Source organism: Phoxinus phoxinus (genome assembly GCF_949152265.1).
Source record: "Phoxinus phoxinus genome assembly, chromosome: 20".
Classification (NCBI taxonomy): domain Eukaryota; kingdom Metazoa; phylum Chordata; class Actinopteri; order Cypriniformes; family Leuciscidae; genus Phoxinus; species Phoxinus phoxinus.
The window spans coordinates 10,150,756-10,173,465 of NC_136895.1; the positions used below are offsets into that span (position 1 = coordinate 10,150,756).

At 37.0% G+C, this 22,710-nt stretch overlaps 1 protein-coding gene across 3 annotated transcripts in view; it reads left to right on the forward strand.

Annotated features, from left to right (window-relative positions):
• Window positions 1–32: 32 nt before the first annotated feature.
• The window catches only part of LOC306987786 (semaphorin-3D), a 54,100-nt gene continuing 31,422 nt past the window's right edge, over window positions 33–22,710 (forward strand). The window contains exons 1-3 of one of the 3 annotated variants that reach the window (XM_079592336.1): window positions 33–494; window positions 994–1,026; window positions 22,310–22,506. In XM_079592336.1, coding sequence (XP_079448462.1) covers window positions 22,371–22,506 — 136 coding nt within the window. In that variant the 5' untranslated portion in view covers window positions 33–494; window positions 994–1,026; window positions 22,310–22,370. The remainder of the gene's footprint in view (window positions 495–993; window positions 1,027–22,309; window positions 22,507–22,710) is intronic. The other 2 variants (XM_079592337.1, XM_079592338.1) reach the window with 2 other exon arrangements.

Consider the following 22,710-nt stretch of genomic DNA (forward strand, 5'->3'; position numbering starts at 1 on the left):
TCATGGGGGTATATTATTGGGTAAGTTGTGTCACATGGAAACCTCTGTGAGAGAAGAACAAACACTTGTGTTATCGAGCTTTTTAACTTACATTTTATAGACTACTGGTATATGTGACAACTAGCCCCGGCTTCCATATATTTACATTAGTGGCTTTTAGTAGGACACCGAATGTTCCCATCAAACGGAGACTCCTGTCCTCCGGAAGTTGCACTGACCTGTTGTTGACGGATAAACTGTACACACCTGTATAAGTAGCACTCATGGGGCGCGTGATTAGCAAACTGGACGGATATGACAGGTTTGGAGAGGATCGCGCGCTGCTTCAGGAGGAGGAGGAGTGTCTCGTGCGCTCCGGGCGCGCGCTGCTGCTCGTTTGTTTATAGTGAAGGAGGTGCGGACAGCACGCGCGAGCATCTTCACAAGACTCACATCACTGACATTACACCAGAAAGTGGAATAAAAGCGTCCAGAACGAGGGGAAATAACACTCGGTAGGTTTTTAAATGTTGTTTTTGGCTATTTCGCCCACTTTAAATAACCACTGTTTACAATATAGTGATGGTGTAAGGTGATAATACCATGACACTTATTTTACCAATTTACATTTTTTTACATACTTTTTTTGGAGTTCTTCAAATAATACCATGTTTTACTACGGTACTTTGGCAATACCGGTATAGGATTTTGCACATTTGTTTTGAAGTGAAGGTTTCAAGTTTGATATTTTATTTGTTTGTTGACATAATATAAAAATTATAACGGGGATTTTACAGATGGTATGATTTTAATGCAAGTCTGGTTTGTATACATTGTATTTATGTTTTACCTGAGAGTTTCTCAGACCCCAAACTGAAGTATCTGTTGAACTGAAGATGTATGATTAATTGAGGACTTTTGAAACGTGCTATTAAGGGGACAGTGCACCCACAAAATGAAATTCTGGCATCATTTACTCACCAGACACATCAAAATATCTTCTTTTGTGTTCAGCAGAAATTCCTACAAGCTTGGAACAACTTGAGGGTGAGTAAATGATGACATCTTTTTCATTTATACGCTGTAAAAAAAAAGTTGCTGCCTTAAATTTTTTTAAGTACAATCAACTTGGATGTTTAAGTAATTTCAACTTAAATTACATTAAACTGACTTAAAAAAATAGTTGAATCTTGTATAACTTGTAAAATAAAGTTGTTTCAACTTATTTTGACGAGTTAAAGCAATGTACAAACATGTTGTCATGACTTATTGATACTTTTGTACAGCGATGAACTATCCCTTTAACAGAAATGTAAAATAATTTCCTAACACTGGAAAATAGAAATGTCAACCTGGTATTGATGTGTCTGAGCTGATCAAACATCAGAGCTTGAGGCTTTCATCATTTAATACCTTAAAACAGTTCAGTCTGATATCAACTTGTTTGTACAGTATGTACAGTGTAGCCCTCACTGGACAGGACAGGATGTGCATTGAATGAATTTAAACGTTTGGACGTCAGTGATGTTCATTGTCCCCTGATTCTTTCCTTTTCCTGTTTGCTGCATGGTGTGTATATTGTGCTACTCTGATTTGTTTGTTTCCGTCCTTGTAAATTTCCTCCCATTTATACACCGTAAAGAAAAAGTTGCTGCCTTAAATTTTTAAGTACAGTCAACTTGGATGTTTAAGTCGTTTCAACTCAAATGACATTAAACTGACTTAAAAAAAATAGTTGAATCTTGTATATAACTCCTCAACTTATTTTGACGAGTTAAAGCAATGTTAAAACATATGTTATCATAACTTATTGATCATATAATGTAACACTATAAAAAAAGCTGATGTCTTAAATGTTTAAGTACAGTCAACTTGGACGTTTAAGTCATTTCAACTTAAATTGCATTAAACTGACTTAAAATGGGTTGAATCTTACTTATTAACTTATTTTGATGAGTTAAAGCAATGTAGAAACATATGTTGTCATAACTCATTGATCATATAACAGTAATATTCCAAAATGATCTCGAATCATTGTGATTTATTTGATCAAAAATATTTATTGACATGGGTATGTATTTAGTAGCATTTTAGATGTTTTAAAATATAAAACTTCACATTTACATAAATAATGAAAAAAAAAAAATTGATCTCAGAAAAAAAAACATGGACGACCAATCAGTATCAAGTATTCCAGAAAGCTGTGAATTTCCGGTCAGCAAGTTACCGTTTAAAACGTATTCACAAGTTTTGTGAAGTCGCCGGATCCTTTCTCAGATTCCCTTTGATTGGAAGACGGACGGATTTCATTATTGGGATCTGTTGTGATAGCGGCTGTAAGGTCTTGTCAGAGAGGGTTTCTGTTTCACACCCACTCCGAGCACTTGAAAGGGAGAGGAGAAGCTGACAGATTGACTGTGATCCTCATGAGGAAAGCCAGGCGGTGAGTGCGAGACCCTTATCTGTGCAGGCCAGCACTGCTGCCTCGCGGGACACAGCTATTGTTGTTTTATCTGGAGTTAGCTTTGTTCTGCTGGTAACAATAGCTCAGCTCCCTGTGACTGCAGTCGTACATTATGATTGTTCAGTCAGTGCACTTGAAGTTACTTTCAGCACACACAACGTGACTTTGCCTCTAGCTGTGCTTTGATTCACCAGTCAAAATAAACCTACACTTTCTATATTATTGCTATTTTTTACTCATTATTTTGTATTTTTTAGCATTCAGAAACGTGACATATTTAAACAGTGCTAAATGACTGTTGTCATTTTAAACAACAGTCTTTTTAATCAGTGTTAAATGACACTTTCCGCTTCAACTCATCCGCTTGCCCCAAAGCCATAAACTTTCATTAAAAGTAACAAACCTTTTTTTTTTACAAAACCGAAACTGAAATTATGTATTCTATTAAAAAAAATTTGTTTTTATATAATTTAACTATGTAAACTTTTTTTTTAATTGAGTGAAATTATTTATTTTACTAAAATCTATTTTTAATTATAAGAGATTTTTTAGATTACTTTAATTTAACTAACGATACATATATATTTTAATGTTAACAATAATGTGCAATTATTTGAAAGTATTTGTATTTATTTTATAGAAATACATTTGATATACCTAACCTTTAATTTTTTACAAATTGATTGAATTTCTTTCTTATTAAATTATTTTATTAATACATTTATTTTATTTTTTTATATTTTTTGTTTTGTTTTTACACATTTTATGTAAATGTTTAAATATTTTCAGTTGTTTTTCAATGGTTTTAATTGAATTAAAAATAATTATTTAATTGAAATAACAATATGTCATACAAATTTTGTGCTATTATTTATTTGACAACATTTCATTAATAATAACTTTATTTAGCAACATATTCTTGTTTTAGTTTTATAAATTGATTATTTTTGTACAAATTCTTACACAATTAATTCAAATAATATTTGAATGATTTTTAATTTAATATTTTTCTTTTTTTTTTTTACAAACAGTGAAATTATTTATTCTAATAAAATATTATAAATTATATTGTTATTAATTCAATAAGATCTAGAGCTTCTATTTAACCTGAAATATTCCTTAAATTCTTATTTTAATTCTTAATTTGTGTTTTAGGAAGTTAATAATGCCTATAATTGGTTTTATGATGAAGGTTTTTGGGTTGGTTAAACGCTCAGATCTCGTGCCCAGAGAAGTTGTGGGTTTGTTGATAGAAAAATTCTTCCACTGTGGTTTGTGGTTAACTTGGCAAAAAAACCTGTAAAGGAATCAAAGCGTTTGGGGATTCTGGTTTGTGTGATACCCATCTGACCAGCTGAAGTTTGTGTTAAGGATATCAGATGACATTTTTATAGAGTTTAGGGAGAAGTTATTCACCTTTGTATCCCTTGTGATGAACCATTTCACTCTTTTTCGCTCTGGAAAAATCTGATACATCAATGTCCTTTGTACTTGCTATGCATATCTACAGTTTCTTGGGAATGTCCCAATCTTAAAACTGATATATACTTTCAGATCTGTTCCGGATTATCTGAGCATCTGTATCTGGTTAATGTCTTTCTCTCTTACACTCTTCTGTTGGCAATCTGCCGGTTCTTATTTCATTCTCATTTTCAAGATCTTTCATCCAGACATTCATTCATTTGTGATTTACCGCCATGTTGCTGATAGTCCTTTTGAATATATATCCAAAGTTAATGCTTTTTATACGGATTCTAATAATCATAGTTTACCAAAGGGACGAGAGCTCAGATATAAATTTAACCTTATTTAACCCTTTAAAATTACACTACTAGAACATTTTTGTTTTAATTCCATTTTATTTATGACTTATATAAAATGGATAGACAAGGTCAAACTTTTGACTTTTTTTCTTCTTTACTTCATTATTTGTCCGTTTACATCCAAATGTAGTATGCCATGTAAGAAAAAAGTTCGGGAAATAGTAGAGGACACAGACCACCCAATAAGAAAGTCATCAATGGCACTATCATTCACTCATGGATTAATAAAGCTTACAGTAGAACCATTGTGGATAATTCTATGGGAAAAAATGGAAATATATGGGGGGAAAAAATAACTTGGTCATCTAAAAGAAATCCTTTTCCCATAGAAAAAGCTCACTTGCTCTCATCCGTATGGAAAAGAGGAATCGGATGCCAGCGTTGGATTAAGATTTGCCTCATGTTCGGTTAATGACTCAATAACCCATTGTAGTGCCTCTCTATTATCTTAATTAATTGGCTCTTCTCTCTATCAGCTCAACAATAACAATGCTCTGGCAAACAAGGTACTTCCTTCCCAGAATGCATCTGTTCGAACCTGCCGGCTGGCGCCAACCCCAGGAAGGTCATAATGAGTCTGGAAGTGGCTCCGTGTGGGCCAGGGCGAGGGGAAGCTCTGTCTAAACACCCAACCAGCTGTTCTCGACAAATAATAGTAACTTCGTCATCATTTAGCGAACTGAGGTCTTCAGCCAAGCTAAATTCTGCTGTGTTATGGCTTACAGAGCCCAAAACAAGCATGGTTATCATTGTAATACCAACTGAGATTTTGCAATGTGTCGATCGTGATTCATGTATATATTTGTCTTTCATTGTTTCTTAGCGATTTCATTGTACTCTGGAGCTGTTTATTCTTCCAGAATTGGGAGTGAGTGTGTGGAGGTCCACAGTAAAAGTTCAGAATAGGGAACAATTATTTGTTTTATAGTTTTAGTCACACACTAAAAGACTCAAGAAAGCTCCTGTGTAGCAATGTATTCACACTGGCAGTGTGATGCTATTAAAAGGGAGCTAATCAATGTAACATCTACACCAGAACACTTTAGCCACCATATTGCAACACTCTGATAACATCTCACGTGTAGCATCATGGTGTAGAAAATGTAAAAATCCTTTTCTTAAGAGCTTTGGACCCCATTGACTTTAATTTTATGGACAAAAAAAACAGTTGAAACGGTCTTCAAAATATCTTTTTATGTTCTGATGAATGAAAGAAAGTGTTTTATTGTTTTGCTCCACTATAGTGGTAACCAATTGAATTGGAAAAATAATGACAAGCTACACCAAACCACAAACCAGCTCAGTGGGGAAAAAAGTAATGCAGTTGTTATGTTGCATCATACAAGCTTCACAACACTTTTAAAGGGAAATGTCCAGTGAGTGGTGCTAAAATGTTTGGTTTTATCCGAAACAGATGGATTTGAATCTGATGTTTTATTTTTTATTTTTTGTATGTATCGCAGCAGTTCGTATATGAAATATTCAATGAGTGGAGCTAAAACGTTTATGCACTTTCGAATTTGAAAATGATGTACCATACACTAAATCTAACATATAGTGTTAACAAAAGCAAACGTGACATAAAAATGCATTTTCTGAAGCAGCCATGTATATAACCAGTTCTTTTGACCCGTTCCGAGCGGGATTCGAACCGGGGTCTTCGGCATGGGAGGTGGGCACTCTAACAAGGCCACTAAAGACCGCAGCTGCAGATCACTGATTGGTCAGAGAATCGTCACTACCAGTACGACTTGCTTTAAACAACTGTTGCACGTAACTTGTAAAGAGAAATGACTGTATCGTGGTCAGTAGACGAGGTGGTGGCGCAACTATAATAACGGCGCAGTCTATAATCCCACCCCAGTTTGAAGCGGTGCTACACTGGAGTGAAAAAAGCAAACCGAGCCAAAGTAAAGCGAGCCGAGCCGAGCCGAGTCATACCACGCAGTGGAAAAGCACCATTACTGGCCTACGTCTGTTACGCTCACACCTCTAAACCTCACTCCCACCCGGGTCACGGCACCAAATGTAACCGCTCTTACTTGACCTGCTCCAAGCGGAATTCGAACTCGGGTCTCTGGCGTGGGAGGCGGGGACTAACAAGGGCGCTAAAGATCGCAGTCGCTATAGCGTCAGTCGCTAGTGCGCCACCTGAGGGGAGTGAGGCTTACATGCACAGCTCAAACTGGCCTACGTCCGTTACACATGCCATTTTAGCTTGTTTTCACAAGCTTTTCATCGTGACTCGTACCTTAATGCTCTGCGACTTAAGTGCAATGCTGTACCAGGTGGGCTACCAAGTTTACTACAGCAGAAAAGCCATATATATGGAGCTGGTTATGTGATGCAAAGGTCAAAATGTATTAGTTTACAAATCATGCACGATGGTAAAGGTGTTTTGAGGTCACAACACATGAAAATAAGTCTTTAGTGATGGATAATTTAGTCCTGTAATCATAATTTGTGTGAAAAGGAGTACAAGTTGCTGGTGTTTTACTGCCTTTAGTTGCTCAGATTACAGTACTCCGGTGCAGGAATCCCACACTTAACCTTTACACCCTAATATCATGATACAAATTTTTACTAGACACCTCAGAGACTAAGGTGTCTTGGACACATATATCTGATTATCCACACCATGACATGCCTGTCTAAACCTCCGAACCCTGCGTTCCAGGCCGTCGTATAGCGCTCCACTCGGAGCAGGGATACTAGCACCCCCTCTGGCTGGATGACCCTTGAGGTCCCAGCATGTCAGAGTCTCCGCGGGGATCCCTACCTCCCGGTATGGGGCTCTCGCTCTGTTTTCTCATTCTTTCAAATGAACGGCACTGGAATTCTTCAAGGCCAAAGAGCCAAAGATAAATCAAGTGAAGATTATAGAGGACTGCGCTTCTGCAGAGATAAAAAAAAAAAAAAATCATGGGAGTTGCTATCATTCGTGATTTAGCTTCTTTTTTCTTTAGCATCCTACAAGCCTTGATTCTTTCGTAACTGTGATGTGGTTGATGAATTCAAAGGTATGAGGATCTAATAGTTTTAGTTAAAAGAATAAAAGCTTTGGTGTATCCCAGTCACTATCTGTTTTGGATTAGCTGTATTTGTGTAAATCATCTTCTAAAGTTATCGCCAGGCTAACTGCTGTCGAGGGCCACATGTTGAGATGCACTCTTTTGTTTTATTATGATGCTTGACCCGTTCTGTTTCATCTCCAGGACCTGCAGATTGCTCTCAAAGGCTTAGCAGAGGGAATTCGAAGCTATCTGTAATTGGCTTTAATTAATGTCCTCTCAGGTTCTGTCATGTGAGGCAAAACAGAGTCCAAAACAACCCCTCTAATTTTAGTCTATCGCTGCTGTAAATTAAAGTCCCCTCATATGCCCTGGGAACATGGTAATGTACAGAAGAGTCTCTCTGGAAATACTTTGCTTAATGCCACTGGAGTAGCTTATAATCATGGCCAGACAGTCTCTTTTTTTCTTTTTTTGGGGGGTGATCTGTGGAATATTTATTCTATTCTATTCTATTCTATTCTATTCTATTCTATTCTATGCAGAGACTTCAAGTCCTTTGTAAGTTGATTTCCCGAAAAGTGTGAACTGTGTGACACTGTTGTGTCTAAGCATCCTGACAAGTCAATGCATAGATCTTTTGAATTGGATCATTTCATTTCTGAATGGTTCGTTTATAAATTTGAATTTGTTCGAGCGGTGACTCTTGAACTGTGAACTGAACTGTGCCTCTTTTATTCATGTCAACAAGATAATAAACATTCATGAAATTAAATATTAGTAGTTATTATGCATTTTCGCCTATATAAGCTTAATTATTAATATAATAATATGAATTAATCAAAACAACTTTTATTTAGTATATTATTTTATTAATATATTGGTAATTAAGCTAATCAAACTGTCTCTTTCGGACACGTCAACAAGATAATGAATAATAATTTTACTTCATATTAATTAATCATTATTAATACTTACTACTCTATAAGCTTAATTAATAATTGATATCAATTAATACAACTCAATAAAAGAGACCCATTGAATCATGTCTTTCAGACACATCAACAAAAAATGAACAATTAAACTATATATTAATTAATAATTATTAATTTTAAACATTCTCTTAGCTTGATTATTAATTCATTTTAATCAAAAACTAAATCTTAATAAAAGAGGCTCATGGACTGGAATCGAGTCTCTTTCAGACATGTCAACAAAATTATTCATATCAATTATGCTAAATTATACATAATTTTTATTATTCTATAAGCTTAATCATTCATTCATAAAAATAATAATAATAGCAATAAAAAACAATAATAAACCATCTTTATTTTTGCAATAGTTTTTGATGGTGCAAGTGGTGCAGAAAGGCCAATATAGAAGAAGTGGCAGATGTTTTCCAGTGGTGTATGAATGCCCCTTCAGCTGAAAAAGCTATGTTTCATATTGGGACTGTTCTGCAAACACAAACCTATCAAAGAACAAATCCTCATAGGGAAAAAGTCCTCTCTCTCCTCTCAGCGTAACGATAATGCGTTCCAAATACTGCATACAAAAGCCTCAAGCAAAAGGAAGAGGCGAAAGACAAAATAAGCATGCCATTTTAAACAAACTGGCTCCACTGTCAGTCTGAGTGCAGTCCGAGCGTCAGTGCTTGAGTTCGCTCCACGGGGAACCGTGACAGCCTGTTTTATGGCTGGTGTGACTTCCAGTGCCTGGAATGAGGTCACTCGGACCACCGGGGAGGAAAACACACGATGAGTCTGTATCATCTGAGCAGGAGTTTGTTGACATTGTCAGTGTGGTCAGACGAATGAGGAGCGTCACACAAGATAATTGTTAATAATGACAAAATTATGAGATGATTAAAGAGGACTTCGAATTATTAATGACATTAATGTGAATGTAAAGTCTGCCTGCATTAGAGAAAATAGAAATCCCCCCCCCCCCCCCAATAAAAAAACCCCTTATTTTTTTACTCTCTTCGGTTGAGAGATTTTAATATTGCGCTGGCCGCTCTTTTCCATGTAGTACCAATTAATGAGAACTAGTTGTAAAGCTGCAAAAATTCAAAGGAAAGGAAAGGAACTCGACTTTTTGGGACTTTAGCTTATTCACCGTATCCCCCAGAGTTAGATAAGTCCATACATACCAGCATCATCTCCGTGTGTGCCGTAACTCTGTCTGACGCACCCACCGCTAGCCTAGCTTAGCACAAAGACTGGAGGTAAATGGCTCCAGCTAGCATACTGCTCCCAATAAGTGACAAAATAACACTTTTTCTACTTAACATTTATAATAACATTTTCCTATTTACATGTTGTGATTTGTATAGTCACAGCGTGTACAAATAACAAGTTCACATGAGACACAGCCATCTTCTAACCATATACATACTGGGAACTATATTCTCAGAAGGCGAAGCACTGCTACTTCTGCGGAGTGATTAGCGCAACACTGAGCGAACTCTCGTCTCCTCACCACAGGGCTTCTCAGGCGCTGCGAGCAAATCACTCCGCCCAAGTAGCAGTGCTTCGCCTTCTGAGAATATAGTTCCCAGTATGTATACGGTTAGAAGATGGCTGTGTCTCATGTGAACTTGTTATTTGTACACGCTGTGACTATTCAAATCACAACATGTAAATAGGAAAATGTTGGCGTTATTTTGTCACTTATTGGGAGCAGTATGCTAGCTGGAGCCGTTTACCTTCAGTCCTTGTGCTAAGCTAGGCTAGCGGTGGGTGCGTCAGACAGAGTTACACGGAGATGAGAAGGCCGGGTATGTATGGACTTATCTAACTCTGGGGGATACGGTGAATAAGCTAAAGTCCCCAAAAGTCGGCGTGTTCCTTTAAGTTAAAAACTCAAGAAATAAATTAATCCGATTGATGAACTGAATCAACTGATGGATTGAAAAGATCCAACTCAAAAGAACGATTCACTTAAAAATTGGGCCACCGAAAATTGACTATGTTGAAATCGACTATGTGAGCTGAGGTTTACGCGCCAAACATTTGATCAAAATATCAGGTTTGTAAATTCCAGGAAATAATTCAGGTCCAAAAAGAATAAAAAAGCTCTAACTCTTAATCTGAGTAAAAGTTATATATTTTATTAAAGGGGTCATGACATGAGAAACCAAATTTGCCTTGATCTTTTGGTATATAAGAGGTCTTTGTACCATTAAAACGTCCTGCAAGTTTCATAGCTTAAGACGTCCTCCCCATTATAAACGAATCATTTATTTAATCAAGCTCTAAATACAGCTCGTTCTGGATCCATGGTAAGAAGTGACGTCACGGTACGAAGTGACGTACCAGCGTTTGCATATGACCGCCTCCAGCGCAAGACAGCTACGCTTTAAGCGCAAGGCAACTACGCTCACTTCGTATCGTTGTCGCGCCCGCGCGCCGCGCGCCTCACAAGTGTTCAGTCGCCGGACAGCGAGTGGGTCTGTGTACAGGGAGATTACGACGCCGCAGATGTGCTGTTCCTGGCTGTGGACAAACAACATCTTTGAATACGCTGCGAAAGATCCAGTCGTCAGGGAAAAATGGATGCACTTTATTTTTTGCGGACGTCTCAGTCACGGCAGTGTTAGTTTAAGCGTTTGTTCTATACATTTTAAGAATGACTGTTTTGAGCTTTGCCAGAAAACTGTTGCTCAAAGATAAGTCCGTGCCGTCTATTCTGGGCTCAACAACGACGACGCAAACTGTAAGTAATGTATTTAAAACTTTAAACTACCTTTTAAATACGCTGAAAGATCCAGTCGTCAGGGGAAAATGGATGCACTTTATTTTTTGCGGACGTCCCAGTCACGGCAGTGTTCTATACATTTGAAGGATGACTGTTTTGAGGAAAAAATCCCAATATGATGCTTGGCTTTGCCAGAAAACTGTTGCTCAAAGATAAGTCCGTGACGACTATTCTGGGCTCTACAACGACGACGCAAACTTACTTTTTACCATGGCTAATATAAACACATTTGTATAAGAGAATCTTGAAAATATGTCGCCTTTCTAGTAGGCCTACATGTGATAGAAAATTAAAAATGTTGCCTTTATCAATGCTGCATCTTCAAAGATGGCCTGTGCATGCATTTTTGTCCGTGGTACACCCTATCATTTCATTGGAATTAGTTAAATAATGTTAAACTGTTAGCAAATGAAGCTATAGGATAATTATGCAACAATAATCCGTTTTCAAGTGTCGCGGGTTAATTTTTTTTTATTAATTCAAAATAGTTTCACTTTCCATGTGGACACGGGCTGATCCAGTCTTCGTTGTTGTGGTGATGGTTCATTTTCCTCTGATTCCGGCTCAAACATAATAAGGTTTTATCATTGCAAGAGCCATCGCTTCGCATGCATCACCCGCTACTAAACAGTTACGCCGAATCCGCAAACGTTCTGGCTGGGGGCATTAATAATTGATGCATAGGCACTGACGTTAGCCAATCATAACAGTGGGCGTTAACACTGAACTCTTAAAGGGGAAACACCCCCAAAACAGACTGTTTGACTCAGAGGATGAGAAACAGGGTGGGAAAAGGTCATAAATCACTACATTTTAAAAGTTTTTTGTAAAAAAAACTATAGTAATACTATAATTGCACCTAAGGGAACATAATAATAAAATAAAAAAAACCATGTCATGACCCCTTTAAGAGGCTTTTTTATTTGGCCTCTTAAGAAAGTAGCTAAAAATGTAATAATTTTAAACATTATTTAAAAATTTACTAGAAGAAATCGTTTTTACTGCAGTTTGTCTTTAATGAAGGGTGATATTGACTTTAAATGAGATGTGAAAACTAATTTTACACAAACCTCCTTCAGAACTGACTTGTGAGTAAAAAAACACTTTGATTTCTCCCAAAAAAAAGTTTGTTTTTGTTCAAATCATGTTATTTACACACACTCATCCATTATTACACAACAGCCTTTGTTGTGGATCCAAAGCAGGGATGAGTGTGTTTTGTTTGTGTGTTTACACTGAAACAAGCTGGTTTTAAGTCCAGCAGGTGTTGTCTGGCATTCTCTCATCTCAGACTCAACAAAAAAACAAAGCTATAATGAGTCTAGACGGTAATGTTAACAAGCTGCCTTTAACTACTCCTTTGTTGTAAAACTCCCAATATGGAGAAGAGATGAGCTTTAATAGAGTGAAATCGTGAACGCCCACCTTTTCCTTGGCTCCAGAAGTATTTTTCCAGTTTGTTCACTATATTGTTAGTGAATCACAACATGACAACCTTTAATTTGATCTTAAAAACGGTACACAACGGTATATTATATATATTATATTATAAACGTAAGAACTCATCCGCATTGCGAATTATGTAATTGAAACTGCAACAATAAAATATCTAACTACAGACTTTAAGTAATTGATAAGTGCAATATATACAGTATATTAAAATTAATATTAGCAGATTTTAAGCAGACCGACAACTCTACTAATAATCTGATGAAAGTTAATTGAGATAGATTCATAGTTAGTAGAATAAAGGGGGCTATCAAAATAAAATGTTACCCTGATTTTTGTTATATTGTTGAGAAGTGTTTTTTTTAGGGCGGTTGGGATTCTAGGGGCTAAAATATTTACAACATCTATAATTTCTAAAGATGTAAAACACTTCCATATTGTTACCTATGAATTTTAATGTGATCAAGCTGGAATAAAACTAGCATGTAAGTCATGATTTCACTGCCTGAGGGCTTTTCTGCAGTAAAGTCTTGAGAGGAAATCTCCTACGTGGATCTCAACCAAACGGCTAATGGGAAAATCGTCACCATCCTTCGCCCGGCAGGTTCACGCTGCGTTTTAAAGAGTGCAGAAGAGTGTGCTCACCCCCGAGGTCATGCCACTGTGAAGTCCTGCACTGTTGTTTAGCCGTCCTCGCAATTACAAGCCGGAATGGCTCGTGGAATCCTTGGAAAGGAGGAAATGAGCTGGAATTCTGCACATTGTCTTTCAAATTTACGGTTTCATCGAGAGCGCCAATGGCACATTGGTTAGGCCTGGCGGTTTGTAATTCAGATTCTCTAGGGAACATTACAGAACCTTCTAGACAGTTGTTTTCCTATTTTTGCAACATGTATTGTTTGACTCCTTCTGAAAATCATCTGTCTGGAATGAATACCACAACAGGATTCTTGAACTGGGCGATTCGCTCGGCCCATTCCCTCCCCCAAACCAGAGTTATTTGTCTGAATGTATTTTCAAACATTTCAGTTTCACATCTCACATGCTGGATATTCTCTCGCTTTTAAAATACACAGACTAACGTCTGTTTATTTGAATGTGGTGAGACTTAATGGGCCGGACAGTCGATCACTTACAGTCGCACATGTTGATTTAAAACCTCCAGTAGTAGAACGTGAGTTGACGGATTACTAATCGTACATTTTTTCCCTCTCCGACTGCTGTGATTCCCAGATGAGCACGGAGCATTTCCGACAGACAATAACAGAGTTCAGAATGTAGGTTGGACGCTTTTTCAGAAGCTTTGTGGTGATGCTGGACGTCATTAAGGCTGCGGGAATGGGAATCTGGCGCCTCGGATATCAAATTGAATTGCTCTGAATGGCCTCCTCCAGACAATCATAGATTAAGCGTTCTGAAATTGTTCCATGTTGTGCGCAATTTACATTCTGCATATAGAGCCAATGGGCTTCTTGGATGCTGATAGGAAACAGAAACTTACAGTGGATAACTAGACAGGAAATTTTCCTCGACACTATGGAAAGATATATCGTTCTTTTGATATATGACATATTACATATAAATGACTAGCTCTGTATTATCAAGAAATAAACAGATTTAGTTCACATGGTTTGCTGGCATTAAATTGTGCAATGGCTAAAGGAGTTGTAGGCTGTAAATCAGTATGTTATTTTATGGAGTTATTATACAGTATTCAGATTTATGAGGAGACGAGTATAAGGCCACATTTACACATAGCCGGTTATTTAGAGAAACGAATATTTCCCCCCCTCCGTTTTCAATAATAACATCGTGCACACAACCCGCATAAATACGCCGTCGAGCGCCATCATAACTATGCTAAACCTATGGGCGACAGTGTAGGGAAAAGGATAAAGCCATGCAAGCCAATCAGAATCGACAAGAGAGAACCTAAAACCCCGTTTCTCCCAGTTGTCACGACAACATATAACTGGCGTTTTCAGAAATCTCCACTTTGGCCGGAGTTTTTAGAAATAATCGTTTTCTGGGATAAAAACAGCGTTTTCGTGTAAATGACAGGCCAAAACGCAGAGAAATATCTGCGTTTTCCCATCGTGTAAACGGGGCCTAAGATTCGTTTAGATCACAGAAGGAATTTGCTGATTTTTCTTACACTACATATTTTCAGAATTTTATTTTTGTTTATTTATTTGAATAAAAGACTGAAAAATCTTTGCTAATCCCAAAAATGGCACTCGTTTCTGTGAGATTTGACTTTATGTTGTTTAGCTTATTTATTATTACTATATTTTCCTATTTTTTTTTGTTTGTTTTTTTCTTTCCTCTTATGTTAGGTTTGCTTTGCTTTGTTGTTTTTTTCTTGTTTTTTTCCCGTTTAGCCTTTGTTTTGTTTTGCTGTTTTTTGTTTTGTGATGTTTTTTGTTTTGTTTTGTGATGTTTTTTGTTTTGGTTTGGTTTGTTTTTTTGTTTCATTTCGTTTAGCCTTTGTTTTGTTTTGCTGTTTTTGGTTTTGTGATATTTTGTTTTGTTTTTTGTTTCATTTCGTTTAGCCTTTATTTTGCTTTGCTGTTTTCTTTTTTGCTTTGTTTTGTTTCTCTTCGCTTTTTTTTTTTTGCATACGCTTAACATACGCCATTTAAAAATCTTTGTTTTGTAGGTAATTTCAACTTTAGGTGCCAAAATTATTTCATTCTTTTGTAAACTCTAGGTCTGAAATGAAAGATTACAGTATGAAATGATTTAAGATTACAGTATCTCCCATTACCTTCAAACAATGTTTTGCATTCAAAATGTCAACAGCGATCACATCATCACAGTATTTTCATACTGAATTGTTATTGATCTGGTCGTTCTTCAATTCTATTCTTTTGCTTACTTTCAGGAAACGGGAATGTAGTCGATGTAATATTAACAACAATAAGATAACAATCTTAAACGGAGCAATTCCAAGAGGGTCCTCGCACCATTGGTATTGGTATCGCACCCTAATAATAGTAGATGCTGTATATTGTTCACTAACTCTCTCACATACAGACTCTAAAAACACATCCTGAGAAGGAGCACTTGTGTTTTCCCCCCTTCTCATTGTTTCTTGCTGGTAAATGGTTAAAGAAACAAACAAAACGCATAAAGAATTGCTGCAATTTACTCACCAAAACATGAAAAAATGACATTACTCATCAATGTTGTATATTTGAAAATCCAGATTCCTGGACAAGATGAGGCAGATGTTTTACCATTTTAAATATTATTATAACTTCTAGCCTTTTCAGGCACCCCATCACATCACTCCTTAAGGCAGAAGTGGCCAATAGCCCTGGATCCTGTCAGATTGAAAACAGCTGAAGTGGACAGTTCATCTGTCTCTCTTCATTTTGTTACACCCCACCTTGTCAGACGTAGGTGTCTGGAGGTGAGGACTGCAGAGTTGGGCTGGTATGTGAAGGAGAAGTGCTTTCTCGGGTCTGTTGATCACTGACTTCAGTGCAGAACTGGACTCGAGGAGCAGATTGGGATGTTGAAGATCACTGGGGTGTTGGTGTGGGAGTTTTAGGGCTGCACGGTTGAACGATCTCATGCAGGGCAAAACGTTGAGTCTTCACAGCAGCCATGCAACACGGCCACGCTTGGTTATTTGGTTATGAAGGAAACCAGAGTTTCCAAAACTGCCTAGGGGGTCCATCTATTGAGGAATGAGGGAGTTATTGTCCAGCTGAACGTTCACATGATCGCAAACCTCAATTGGCCTCCCACCACCCTTGAATTTAAATAAAAGGGCTACTATAAGATTATTCAAAAAGTCAGTAAAGTTTCGCTGTTGTCTAAATGAAAAGTGAAAAATCGTTAGCAAAATGTTAGACTTTGATAAATGGGTGTTTGACTTCAACTTTGAGCACTTTTATGTCCCAGTGGTGGAGTTTTATTGGTTGATTAATTTGTATTAATTTTCTGTATTTTTGGGGGTAACCTTTTTAATTGATTTCCTTTTTTTTAAGTTTTTGTGGAAAAAAATATTATGAAGTGTGAAAATATTATTTAATTGTGTCTATATAGGATACATAAATTGCTAGGTGTGAAATTACTTATTAAAGTTTGGGGTCAGTATAGATTTATTATTATTTTTATTTTTTATCCAGCAACGATGCATTAAATCGATCAATGGTGACAGTAAAAGCATTTATAACAAAAAAGTTTCTGCCTTAAATGTTTAAGTACAATCAACTTGGATGTTTAAGTCATTCCAACTTAAATTACAGTAAACTGACTTTTTAAAAAACGAGTTGAATCTTGTATAGCTTGTAAAAAAATAGAAAATCGCTTAACTTATTTTGATGAGTTAAAGTAATGTCAAAATATAGGTTGTCATAACTTATTGATCATAATTCGTTACAGTGTAAAAGAATTCTAGCAAAAACATAAAAAAAACGTAATACAAAGCACACAAATAAACTTGAAAATACCACAAAAACAAATTAAACAACCGACTTAAAAGTTTTGCCCACTTTGTTCTTCAGCTTTTGAATTCCTAGATTTTGATATATTGAGAATGAGTTCATAACCAGTTTACATTCTTCTAAAATGGTCTCAAAGAGCTTGATAGATGGCTTTCTGCCAACTTCTAATTTACATTCTACATTAAGCAGTTTAAAGCGTGTCAAAACAAAAGAACAAATTACTTTTAATAGTAGTAGATTGAACTTTTTTTGCCTTTGCATAGATATTTGCAGTGAGGCTGGAGGTCTTCCATCACGACACCTACCAAACACACTCAGATAACCTTCCCGGCCTCTAGCACTCGACACATTTGTCGCTCATTTGTTCCATATTATGTTGCAGAGAAACTGTAATCCTTCCTGAAAACCCAAAGTCGTCCTAATGAGTTGTGAAGCGGAGGAGTTCATGTAAAGTATCCTTTTTTCTTCTACAAAACCCGCTGGCATGGGCTGTGTTTGTGTCGCCAGAAGCTCACCAATGCAACATTACCTGGATGAACGGCCTAAAGACGTCTGTATCCACATTCGCTCACTCAGTGAATCATTCCCTGGGAACAAGAAACCTTTAGACTGTTGTTTCTCTAAATTGCGGATTTTTGCATTATAAAAAGACCAATGAATTGTGAAAAATTCAGAGTTTTTGAACTGAATGGCAGCGGTTTGGAAAGAATAGGGCTGGTTTTGAATGTGTTTAGTGTCCCAGCATGTTAAGCTGGTGTCTTTGTGAGTGTTTAACGGGAGACCAGTTGCTTGTTTTTCGGCTGGTTGAGCCCAGTGTTGTTTGTTCACGGGTAGCAGATCTTTTCACAGCTCGGGGCGGATCTTAATGTGCCGACCGGCCCCTTTTCATTCACATTAAGACTTTCAATGAATAAGTAATTTTCTGCTACTCTCTTTGTACCATTTGAGTTTGGCTGCTCATTTTTTCAATCCACTTTCATTTTATACAGTTAAATGTAACTAAGTAGAACAAATTTAATTAGAGCTGGGCGATATGACGACTTATAATATGTGATGGTATTTGTACGGCTATTAGTTTGGTTTGACCATACGTGAAGAAACTGGTAAGAGTCCCTAACAAGTCAACGAATAACTAGTTAAAAATGTAAAAAATGTAAAACCAGCCAATCAGAATTCAGAGTCTTTATTTTTCCAATGTTAGTTCTAATGAGATCTCATGTTGGCGATTTGATTTGTTTGCAAAATGTGATTTTTGTTTTTCTACGACTTAAAGAAATAAAAATGCCAGAAATATGAAGCTGGCCATATTTGAAGAAACACCCTAATATAAGCATATACGTAAGCTTGATAATATCACAAAAACATGTAATTAAATTCCCCACCAATTTGCCAAAACATCAAATAGTTATGAATTGCCATAAGAGTGTTGGTAATTTAAAATATAAATACATTTTTTTATTGAATTTTCAGCAAAAATTACTATATAATAATAGCCTAGATAAACCATTACCATGATATAAAATTTGAATTTTCACAAATTTCAAAAATGCAATATAAAAGTGGCCATGGTTGAAGAAATACTCAAATACAAATATACAAGCTTGATAAAAACACAAAAACAAATTTGCCGTAATGTAAACGTTTTCAACAAAAATACATATACCATTACCATGATAAAAGGCTCATATTAAAGATTGTATTGTGTTGATAGCACATTGACGAAATGTGACGTTTACCCAATGGTAAATGTTCTTTATCAGATGTTTGAACAATATTTAGCTGGTTTTCGTGCTATTTATGTTTTAGAATGTGTATAAATCTGCTTTAAATAAATATATAAATAGTTTGTTCACAAATATGATGCTTAGAACATGTTTTATGAAAAAAATAATCCACCATTTTTTTAATGAAAAAGTTAGTCTTGGGCCAAACTCACGTTTAGTTAAACAGACTGCACTTCCGTTTGGTGCCACTAGAGGCGTGTGAATGCAGGGAAAGGTGACCGAGTCTGAAGTGCTGGGTTTTTGTCGGATCGGATCAGAGATTGTTGGTGCAGAGCGATGAAAGACTCCCCGCCGGTCCCTCTATTCTGTCCGGACACAAGCCCGAGAGGAAGCGAGAGTGCTCATCCATTACTTTGACAAAGTCCCTTACTATGTGTCGCCCTCCAGGGATCATTATTTCCCCGTCTGCCTGTGAAGGTGTTTGCAGTCTTTCCACCTTCCCTTGGGTGGCTTTTTGAACCAGATGAAACCTCAGTGTGCTCAACTCGTGAGGCTTGGACTGTTCCAGCACCTGGCTTTTTTCTTTTAAATGAGTCTAGGACAATGTCTGAAGCCACTCTTCAAGCTTTGCCAGTCAAGGTTGTAAATTAGGTCATTTTTCGAACGTGACCCTGACAGGCTCTAGTTTTTCTTCATTCTTACCATTGTAGGGGAACAGGGTCTGTATCCGGTGTGAGAGCTGCCATTTCTCTCCTGGTTGAAGTCGTGTGGTTTTTGTCGTCTGGAAGTGAGTTAATATCAACTACTTCCTCTTCCCGAAGCTTGATGATTTTCCCACAGTTAGTGTTTGTTTGTTGTCTTTCCTCACATTGAAAAAGCTGATGACGAACTGTTGTCTGCAGGGAGCACGTCAATCTGATTCAACACATCTGTGTTTCTTTTCTTTCCCATCAATATTCACAAAGGCTCACTATCCTTCACATTTACGCATTCGGCAGACGCTTTTATCGGAAAGCGGCTTACACGGCATTCAAAGTATAAAGTATATTCAAAGTTTTCTGCTCAGAATAAGTTGCAAAGTGGACCAGACTTTACGCCAGTAGTCAAAAGTAAACGTACAATGTTACCGACTCTAGTAGCAGCACATAATAGGTCACACGTCTCCAAAGAGCCATTAGTAATGATTGAAACCATATCCCACTCATTCTATAAAAACCAAGGCCACCGAAGGGACGTTTCAATACAACATAATTCAAATCTCTCCTGCTCTCCCAACTGAATGCATATCTGCTAAACCGAGACCTAAAGAATACCACAAGTGCTCTAATGATCTAATGAAAAATGTGCCTCTATTAGTATCTGCCAGACCATCACCACCTTGCACGGCTCACGCATAGTTGTTGTCGGGCCAGGAATGATGTTTTCTTTTGCTTTCTCAGGGAGATTAATACGGTTTGAGTCAGCAAGCGGAGCTAATAAGAGTCCCTGATCTCTCCTTGAGCACCTGCGCTCACGCCAGCACAGTAAATCCTGATCCCGAGCACTTCGGTTACACTGGGAAATGAATTCCGGATGTTTGATGTCTGATTTTCAGGTTAAAACACATTTCGCGATAAATCTTTCTGCGCACCGAAGAGCATTTGGTTCCCGCAACTCGAGGAACTTGAATGGAGTTATTATGGCCGGATAACAGCGTAATGAGCTTCGATTTTGAGGTGATGAATGGAGCAATAGAGAAAGCCTATCTTCATTTTGCATATGTTTGAGCTCAAGCCCTTTTTTCGTGTCGAAACCGTCCCCAGGGGTCCCCTCGCGAGTCTAAGTGGCGCAACATACAATACCCTCATGATGGGAAAATGCTTCCCCTGAGCGCCAACACAAAAAGTGCTGCTCTTTCAATGAGCTCGCCAATTGTTGAACTTTCTATACTGTGCGTTGTACGAAACGGACAAATGAAATCCATTCCACTGGACTGAACTCCTGCGTGTCCTTTGACGGTGACTAGCGGTTAGCGTTTACAGGAGGAAGCCGCTCGAGTGTTTCTAGGTTGCGCATGCGATCTGTTTATGTAGGGTGACCTCTGAAAGGAAAGGGAATAAAGATCAGGGCATCTGATTAGCCATGGGAACTTTTCTCGAGACAATGCTCCCGGTTTCCTTCTCCGCGCGAGGCTTGTTCTCGCGCAGTCGTGTGAGCTCGGCACGCCGCTCGCGCGCTCTGGAGGGTTTCGGGTTTCCAGTCGGTGCTGAGAATCAGTCGCTCTTGGGTAGCATCTGTTGTTAAGCACTTTCTGACCTGAGGAGACTGTAAACCACATTGGGTGGTGCTTGTGTTGCTCAGGCCAACATTGCACATTCTGTTTTCTGTTTAGAAAAGATGACATCTACAGGGTTAATGTCTCATTGTGAAAGAATGCCATCTGGAGTTTTGTTCATACTGAAAAAAAAAAAAAAAAAAAAAGAGTTTGATGTGGAAAAACTTCTGAATGAAATTGAAGTTCAACTTGGAAACGTTTTTTTTTTTTTTGCATTTAGCATTTAATGTTTACATAATCTTCTATTTATTTAACCTTTATATAATTCTATACATTTTAAATATGTTTTCATTCAATTTTACACACACACACACACACACACACACACACACACACACACACACACACACACACACACACACACACACACACACACACACACACACACACACACACACACACACACACACACACACACACACACACACACACACACACACACACACCTATTCATGTTTTCAAGCCATTGCTTTGCAATTATTTGTGAAATTTATTAGCAATTGCGGAGTGAACAGTTTTATATTATTATAATTTAATATTGATTAGCAACAGATTACAGAAACAAAATAGGTTGTGAATGGCGTTTCATGTTTACAGTATTATTACTATATCTAATTTCGACTTTCATAACCTCTCCAAGTCAAAATATTCTAGTGACTGGTCACAGCTAAATTTTTAAATTGGCCCAAGTGAAATTCTGTAAAATAAATTGAATTAATTGTTGCAATAGTCTGTTAACATTGGCTCAATGAGAAATAATATGTCAGACTAATTGAAAAATGTAGATGTTATCAGTCACTAGAAAATTTTGACTTGGGGATGTAATTTTTTTTTATAGTGTATGTGTCTTACATTTTTTTATATAATATATAACAGCGACATAAGACACTACTGTAAATAACTGTTTATTTTTATTTTTTTAAAGGATGATTAAAATATACAATTATTCTCCAAAATAGTAGTCCATTATGAATTATTATAGATCATTTATAGACACTTTAATAAAATAAAAATAAAAAATTGAACTTTTGAAAATTGTATAATTCTATGTTGAATTGCTTTTCATTTAATTGTAAATATAGTTTATATTTATTTAATTAATATATTATATTATATTATTATGTTCTATCTAAAATAGTCTGAATATAAACACTTATAGGCGTACCGTAGTGATTCAGAATGAGATAAAAACATGGTTTGGATTGGAAGATAGATTCATGATGTACTCGCTCATTATATACATTTTGTACATTTCTAACGAATTTTTTTTACATTGTGTACATTGTGTTCAACGCACATGCTCATATCTGCTTGTTATTTCTCCAGCACTACGAAGGTGATGTGACATTGAAGACAGCCTGTACTGTCAGACAACAGGAAGCTGGAGATGAGGATTGTGGGATTGAGGAGGGCTGGGCGAGACGGTCCCCTGCTGGTCTTTCTGCTCCACTCGCTGTTGCCTCTTATACGGTCCAGTAATGCTGGAAACCAGAATATACCACGACTACAGCTCACGCATACAGGTCAGAACTCACACTCTTACATACCGACACTCAAAAACTAAATTTGACGTTCACTTTCATAGAGAGAACCAAAAGACAGCAGAAAATGGTCAAATCTATAGCACTAATAGTTACGCTCTTTACTGTGGCAGTCTGAAATCTTCAGGTTAATCTTCTCAAGTCTTTAATGAAGAGTGCTAGTAGACACGATCAAGCTAGATCAAG